Source organism: Mustelus asterias, chromosome 9 (genome assembly GCF_964213995.1).
Source record: "Mustelus asterias chromosome 9, sMusAst1.hap1.1, whole genome shotgun sequence".
NCBI classification, from domain to species: Eukaryota; Metazoa; Chordata; class Chondrichthyes; order Carcharhiniformes; family Triakidae; genus Mustelus; species Mustelus asterias.
Genome location: NC_135809.1, coordinates 23,632,531 through 23,641,096, shown reverse-complemented (window position 1 = coordinate 23,641,096; position 8,566 = coordinate 23,632,531). Strand labels below are relative to the sequence as shown.

The 8,566-nt window shown below is 42.9% G+C and overlaps 1 protein-coding gene across 2 annotated transcripts in view; it reads left to right on the top strand.

Annotated features, from left to right (window-relative positions):
• The first annotated feature begins 3,335 nt into the window (after positions 1–3,335).
• Positions 3,336–8,566, top strand: part of grip1 (glutamate receptor interacting protein 1) — a 144,173-nt gene continuing 138,942 nt past the window's right edge. For both annotated transcript variants that reach the window (XM_078219825.1, XM_078219824.1), the window contains exon 1: positions 3,336–3,667. In XM_078219825.1, the coding sequence (XP_078075951.1) occupies positions 3,622–3,667 (46 nt within the window). In that variant the 5' untranslated portion in view covers positions 3,336–3,621. The remainder of the gene's footprint in view (positions 3,668–8,566) is intronic.

Here is an 8,566-nt window from a genome sequence, read left to right as displayed (position 1 = left end):
CCACCATCAAAACCAACTCTAAGAGTTTGCCTTGAGGTGGACATGAGGTACATCACCCAACAGCCGATGTGCCTTTTTAATACAGCAATACCTGCCTGATGCAGGAACCCGTCAGCTCCCTTTTGAAAACTTGTGCTGTGCAATAGTTAATCCACATTTCCTGCAAAGGTTAATAAGCCTCTGAGGAAAGCATTCTGACATATAGCCTATATAATAAAAGCAAAATACAACAGATGCTGGAAACCTGGGCTGGGATACTCCAGCTGCAAGTACACCAAGACTGGAAATTCCCACCTGACCTCACTGGACCTTTAAACAGTCCACCAAATTCTCTGTCTTTCCTGCTATGATTCCTGCAGAAGATGGGAGCATTTTGGCCCTGAAAATACAGGAAAGACTCACAGGTCTGGCAGAATCTGTGGAGAGAGAGAAACAGAGTTAACGTTTCTAGTCTGTATGACTCTTTACAGCTGGCATATAGTGCTGTGCCACGCTAATGAAACTTGCGTGCATGTCCCCCTCTTTCCACCTGACTGGCCTCAGCCACTAGCCTATTCACATTAACGCTTGTCTAACTGTTTAAAATGATGAGGTCCCCTGGAAGAATATATATTCCTAGAGGAGTAAAAAGACCCAGTTCTCTGAACATATTGGGCCTTTAGACAAAGTGCCAAATAACGTGCATCTGAACCTTTCAACTGCTTGTGTATCAGCTGCCAGGTAATAGGGTCAAAACTGGAAAGCACCTTTTAGATTAGGGCAAACCGAGGTCTTGTACAAGGATACGATGGTGCTTTTTGTTTCAAGTGGATTGTCTCAGCAATGCATCCTAAATTTCTACCGAAAGATCTCACACCTGAAATGCTGTTTTGCTCTCCAAAGGCATTAACTAACATGCTGAGCATTTTGTTTCAAATTTCTAACATGGCGCACTATTTTGCCTTTTATCATCTCACTTTGTTTTATTTGCAGCAAGTATGTCTTAAAGACCCATATGCTATAATATCTAGGCCTCTTTCCCGTTTTACCGACTTCAGTTCAGAACCTTGCCTGGCATATTACATGGTTTGCATTAGCCTCACATTAAACGTCATCTGCCAATCTCAGCCTCATACTTTCCATTGTATCTGGTTAGGGTTGCCAACCTTCCAGGGTTGGACTGGAGTCTCCAGCAATTGAAGATCAATTGCCTGGACATTGCTGTGTGCAATCCTGGAGAAAAATCATTGGGACATTATAAACGATTATTTTCCTCTAACCTTTCTCTTTATCTGATATAAAAATGCAAAAGGCTAGTTTGCCTGATGGTCAAACATCATCCAATTGGGTAATGACTCACTTTGCTTTCCAATTGGTGTAGGGGGATAGATGTGTTGGCCAGTGAATGGCTGGAGCGTGGGAGCAAGTCATGTGATGGAGTACATTTAATCATAGTTGGCAACCCTAATTCTGATGGTTATCTTTTTTTCTCACCTAAGGTTCTAACAAGGGTGCAAATCTTTTGAGTCTGTGTCTCTATGAACGCTTCCTCCAAATAATGAATGTGGATAATGAATGCTGTCCTAATATCAATACCCATAAGACATCACAAGCAGTCCATCTTCATGGAGAACCACTGCTATGAGTAACAAGCCTCTGCAGTCAATTCTTCATTCAATCTATTCTCCAATCCCACTGGACTAGGAAAGTAGCCTCAGTAAACTTAGTAAATTTGAATTTTCAATAAGTTTTTTGACAATGTCTCCTGCACTCCCTTTATCCACTAACTCCCCTCAAAATGTTCAGCCCCCAGGAGAAACTTTTTTCCAGAAGCCATGGTGAGAAGCTCCAATAGCCCTTCTGGGTTCAGGTGGCCACACAGAATATCTATATCTTCTAGCACCTCGTCTATGACTAAAGCCAAGCCAGTGAGTCTGTCGGGAGAGTTTGGTGAAGAGTAAGACAGCCTATAAAATTTTCAGGGGAAGGTTGGTGGGTTGTGGAAAGGACAGATAGATGCTAGATACAATTTGATGGGAACAAGTCTGAAATTATGGCTGGAATCTTATCGCCGTTCGTGCTGGTTAGATCTTCCCATCCCGCTGCAGTGAAAGGAGATTTGGCTGGCCACCAGGTAAGATCACGCTCTCTGTTTTTGGAAGGGAAAACAGTGAATGGGTGTATACACCTGTATGGATGTATACATAGGGTGGCACGGTGGTTAGCACTGCTACCTCACAGCGCCAGGGGCCCGGGTTCAATTCCCGGCTTGCGTCATTGTGTGGAGTTTGCACATTCTTCCTGTATCTGGGTGGGTTTCCTCTGGGTGCTCCCGTTACCTCCCGCAGTCTGAAAGACGTGCTGGTTAGGCGCATTGACCCGAACAGGCATAGAAGTGTGGCGACTAGGAGAATTTCACAGTAACTTCATTGCAGTGTTAATGTAAGCCTTACTTGTGACTAATAAATAAACTTCACTTTACACTGAGTGGAAAGATTGTTTAATTGAACGAAGAAGCCTGTGTGGTCTTTGAAAGTGCAATTGAAGCTAGATAAAACTATAAAAAAAGGGAAGTAGCAGCTTGGGTTTTATAAATAGTGGAATAGAGTACAAGAACAAAGAGTTAATTATAAATATGTATGAGGCAATAATTAGACAACAGTTTAATTTTGTTTAACGGCAAAGAGAGGATGCAAGGTGGATTCATTAGAATAGCTCTATGGAGAGCAGATTTAATTGAGGCTTTTTAAAAATTTGATGGGGTGAATAGGTAAGAGATTATTTCCTTCTGGATGATGAGTCAGTGATTAGAGTATCAACAATTCAGAATGATCAGTAAGTAAATGAGAAGAGAGGTCAGGTATGATTCCTTTACACTTTTGGAGCACAATTTCCTTTGTCACAGACTAGTTGAAGCTGAAAACATTGAACCTTTTAGTGGAGACGTGTGCACATATGTAATGCACGGCTAAGGTGGGAGGGCAGGGCAAGTTGGATTGGTTTTGTATTACGCCAGTAGAGAGCTAGCAGACAGAATGGATCAAATGTATCACCCCCTATGCTGTAAATTTATTTTTCTGTATCATTGTGGAATAGACTTGTCTAGCTTCACTGTGCAGTTTCCTCCTAAGTAGACTGATTTAGTATCATATTCTGAATGCCTGCAATGCCATGTGTTGACTTGTGCGATTCAGTACTGTACTTGCTGGCAGTCTATAAATCTAGACGTGAGTAACCTTTGACATTGCAGACAGAGGAGATATGTGGATAAATTCAGCCTCTGAAATCTTGCCGTGCCAAATAACTGGCTGTTGAGTGTTGGAGCTAAATTAAACTACTCTACGCTTATCAAGTCTGAACGTAGGGCTAGCTCATTCAGCTCAGACTGTGGAATTGCCTCGCTTCTGGTTCCTGAGAGAGTTTCCCGTCTTTTGCTCGTGTCCTCTGACAATGGAATGATGATTATACGTGCTCACTGCTGAGTTTGAATTTGATTGCTTCCAACAAATGAATTGGCACAAGCAGTGCATTGCTGAGGATCTATGTATGTAACGAGGAGTAGTGTTTGCTGCGGTGACTGGCTTTAATGTTGGGACGCTGCTAGACTAGCCAGACATCTTATTCAAGTTTTTTTACAATGCCATGGATTTGTTATGTGGACTTAACCATGAAATTAGCGGCGACTTTGGTAAGTAAGGTGTGGGAAAATGTATGGTTCCAATTTTCCTCTTCCCATTTCCCCAGATTCTCTGCAGAGCTGTTGTCACTTTGTTAGGATGTATCTTTAGGGGCAGAAAGCTCAGTGAAAACGTGATCTGTCTTAAAGTAACTGCTGCCAAAAGCTGTCTTCAAAACCAGACAGGGAATATTGGTCATTTTATTCAAAGATTTGAGTTTTTTTAAAAACATGCCAAAGTTATTCTGTGACTCTTGATGATAAGTTTCAGGTAATTGAAGCAATCATCTCAATACAATCTTTATGGGGAAGAATGGTGGCACAGTGGTTGGCACTGCTGCCTCACAGCGCCAGGGACCCTGGTTCGATTCCGGGCTTGGGCCACTGTTTGTGCGGAGTTTGCACACTCACCCCATGTCTGCGTGGGCTTCCTCCCACAGTCCAAAGATGCGCAGGTTAGGTGGATTGGTCATGCTAAATTGCCCCTTGGTGTCGGGGGGAGGGTTAGCAGGGTTAAGGGGATAGGGCCTGGGTGGGATTGTTGTCAGTGCAGGCTCGATGGGCTGAATGGCCTCCTTCTGCGCTATCGGGGTTCTATGATTCTATGAACATAAAATTATTATAGACAGTAATCAGTCACTTTCTCCAAAAACTGTTGGTGAGTTGTTTTTGGGGTGGTGGGGGAGTAGCAGAGGTTGATGGTGGTTTCTGAATTCACATTGAGGTTTGTAGTTTATTTGACTGAATCTGTTCTGCAATATAAGGGCATGTTTCTCATTTGTATGGCTTAGCCTGCAGGGTTGTACTGTGTATTTCAGGTCAACTTAACCAATGGCCAAACCATTGCAAAAGATTGTGGAATATTAAATGCAAATTGCACTCTGCACAACTTGGCATTTCTACAATCTGTTGCCGTGGTTTTAAAGCACGTTATGCCCGAAGCAGGTCTTGTTCACCAAACTGGCAATGCCCCGGATCAAATTGTGAGATTCTATTAATTCCTCTTGTTTGGGTGTTTAAGAAGACTTTTAAAAATGGTGTTATATGTTTGACAAGCTATTGAATTTTTACAATCTTATTGAGAAACTGACTCCAGTACATCAATATAATGGTGCTGCAAAGCTTCTTAAAGTCACATTTAATTAATGACAATAGGCTAGTCAATTGGTAGAGTAGGCAGTCTGATTAAAAACTTATTCTTAGTGATAAACTCATTTTCAGCTCTTTAATAATTTACACCAAGTTAGCACTCAGAATATATTTTAAGCCAACCTTTTTTTTTAAGTATTCTAAGATTTTTCCCTATTGATGGAAGATTTTGACTGGAATTTGGGGTGGGCGAGGCTCACAGAACGGCATTCTCCGTTGGCCTTGGGTGGGATCTTACAAGCCTTAGGTGGGCGAGGCAGTAAACTTCCAGCGTTTGTGTTTGCTGACGTGGGTTTGAGTAGAAACTTGAGGGGGAGAAACTGCTTTAATGTTTAAAGTTTATTTATTAGTATCACAAGTAGGCTTACATTAACACTGCAATGAAGTTACTGTGAAAATCCCCCAATTGCCACACTCCGGCGCCTGTTCTGAGGGAGAATTTAGCATGGCCAATGCACCCAACCAGCACGTCTTTCAGACTGCGGGAAGAAACCGGAGCACCCGGAGGAAACCCATGCAGACACAGGGAGAATGTGCAGACTCCTCACAGACAGTGACCCAAGCCGGGAATCGAACCCGTGTCCCTAGCACTGTGAGGCAGCAGTGCTAAACACTGTGCCACCGTGCCGCCCTATGATTTGTGCCTGGATTGCTGATTATGCCCAAAGTGGAAGCCCGCTCCGCATGTCCTTTAGTATTGGATGGGTATTAATAAAGTGCAGTAGAAGAATCCTGCCTTTATTTTTAGTCAGATGAACATTGTGTGTTGTTTGTACTTGTCTGAGCAGGAATTTATTGGTGCAGTTAATTAATGCAATTCTTGTGCAATGCCAGCCGGTTTATACTTCGAAATGTAAATCATCTGAAAATTATTACATATGGTTGTGTGAAAATTGATCTAGCACGGGATCAAGTTAAATATAGAAGCTTGACCAAATCAATTTCTGCTGTGTCTTCGTGCCTTTCCAGATATCTGGGACAGTATGTGTACAGCAGTCTGACCAAATTAGAAGGGTCAGTCAACTTTGCCGAGGAATTCAAGCTGCCCAGTTTACAGTTGGCTTTTCATCAGGAACTGGTCCTCAAGAGATACTTGTTTTTTTAATTTCTTAATGGCATCCAAGGAGCAGTGCGTGTTTGTGTGCGTGTGAGTATGCGTGAGTGTGTGTGTACCCGCGCATCATGTGTGGGCAATGTTGAATATCTCAGCACAGATCTCCCAGTGTAACCTCCATTGTAAGATGCTGGACAATGTGCAATGTCTAAGCAAGAGGAGAAAAGGTGACCAGATCACCATTGGGGAACCTTGCATTGCTGGCAGTGGCCCCCGAGTTAGTTGAGGGTGGGGATTGGGAGTGGGGGCGAGGCTTGAAGTTGACTATGCTGGGGCTGTAGGTGTGGGGTAGCCATTGCAATTTCTCTGGAGTTAAAGAAGCATCCCCACTCATCCTGACTCCATAGGACCATTTGACCTTTTAGAACATGCTTTGTGGTTGATGGATTCTGGGGCTGCTGGAGAATCTTAATGCCTGCCCTGCTTGTTGGTGACCCATTTCAGCAAGAAGCCTTTTCAGTAGATTGTAGACCCTGAATTTACTGATCATAATGAAAGCTAATTTTAGGTGTCAGCCTCGGGCACCTTTTCAATAAAAAATGGGCATCTTAATTTGAGCATGGAGAGTTAGTGCTCGTGCATTTTGTTCACAGGCAGCTCCACTGATGCATTGGAATGTTTTGTGCCCATTTTTCAGGTGTCAGATGGGAAGAGTATAGAATATAGAATCCTTACATTGCAGAAGGAGACCATTTGGCCCATTAAGTCTGCACTGATCACAATCCCACCAGTCCCTATCCCTGTAGCCCCAAGTATTTACCCTGCTGGTCCCCCTGAAACTAAGGGGCAATTTACCATGGCCAATCAACCTAACTCGCACATCTTTTTGAAATGTGGGAGGAAACCAGAGCACCCGGAGTAAATCAACGCAGACACTGTGAGAATGTGCAGACTCCGCACAGACAGTGACTCAAGTCGGGGATCGAACCCGGGTCCCTGGCACTGTGAGGCAGCAGTGCTAACCACTGTGCTACCGTGCCGCACAATTCAATTTCTATCTCTGTCATTGTTAGCCCTGCTTCCACTGCTAAATTGGAATGATTGGTGCTTGTTATTTGATTCAAGTCAAATGTTTTAGAAAGCAGAATTGTTACCTTTCATTGCACTATTGTAACTTTGAACCAAGTTCACTTTTCTGAATGTCTCACAGCAATATGGGTGAGATATTCGAATCATTCAATTAGACGCAAGAATAGCTCTAATAGGAATCTCATAGCAGTGAGCTCCATATTAATATTAACAGTGAATCAGACTAATTTGTATTATTTTTGTTCTTTATATTTTAAAGAACATAAGAACTAGGAGCAGGAGTTAGTCATCTGGCCCCTCGAGCCTGCTCCGCCATTCAATAAGATCATGGCTGATCTTTTCGTGGACTCAGCTCCACTTACCTGCCCGCTCACCATAGCCCGTTTTGCTACAGACAATACAACATTTTCAAGCAGATTAGATAAATACTTTTTTTATGAGCTGTACTTAACAAACATTCGAAAGAATACCTGCTGCAGGGCCCCCCTGACCTTAACTGAGTTCTTGGCAAGACAAGTGATTTTAGTGCAACGAGTTGCCAGAATATATTAAGCAAATGATTGAAGCAGTAGTTGGAGCAGCCCAGCTGCTTTCACTCCTTGCTCCATAACGCTGTCTGGTCATCTCTTCAATGTCTTCGTTTCTCTGGCTTCTTCTCCTGTGATGATGTGTGCCGCAACTCACCTACTTGTATACCCATCCCCATCCCCAGAGGTTGCCTACATGCAGTTCTGCACATCACCCCTTGCCGACATGCGACTGGCTATCTGAACTCCCTTACCTACATGTGGCCTGGCCATCTAACCTCAAGAGTCGCTGGTGCCATTTTCACGCCATTTGCCAAACACATGACACTGAGATCCACTTTTGGCACCAAACTGGCAGTGGAGGCTCTGTGGAAAAGGCATACTTTTTCCACCGTTAACCCTTTAGCTCCCTTATAGCTGCAAAGAGTACAAACACCAATATAATTTGGAACTTTATACTTTATTAATCAGAACATCTTCACCAATGATTTAAATAAGGTACTTGCAATGTATTATACTCTACACGAAATGAATGCCTTCCTCTTATATATTTCTCTTGGTTGTACTCGCTCTTCAATGTACTGTTCAATGTTATCATTGATCCACTGGAGCAAGCTGAGAGGGGTGATTGAAAAGCAGCAGTGCTGGTAAGAGATTAATTGGATTAATTGAATTGTTTATTTATTTAATTAGTCAGCTAGTGTGTGTATTTTTTTGGCCTTTACTTTAACAGCAGTTTTTCAAGTTTAAAGTGAAAACTAGAAGTGGGCAGCAAAGGAGTCTGGGAAGGGTTTTTATTTTAACTTTAAAAGTCAGTTACCTGGGTGGTTCCCCCTCAGTAGTAGTTTTTTTTTCTCTCGGGCCCCTAGCCCTATAAATTGGTGCAGAGGAGATACCCGATCCTCTACACTGGTAGAGGATCCCACCCTTCCATCCTCCTCTAACCTAATTATAAGTGTGGGGAAGTTTTTTGTTTTCTTTTTTTCTTGCTGGTAATGGCTTCAGGGATGGCAGTTCAGGCAGTATGCTGCATCTCCTGTGGGATGTATGTGGTGAGGAAATCCAGTAGTGTTTCAGGAGATTTTAGTTGTA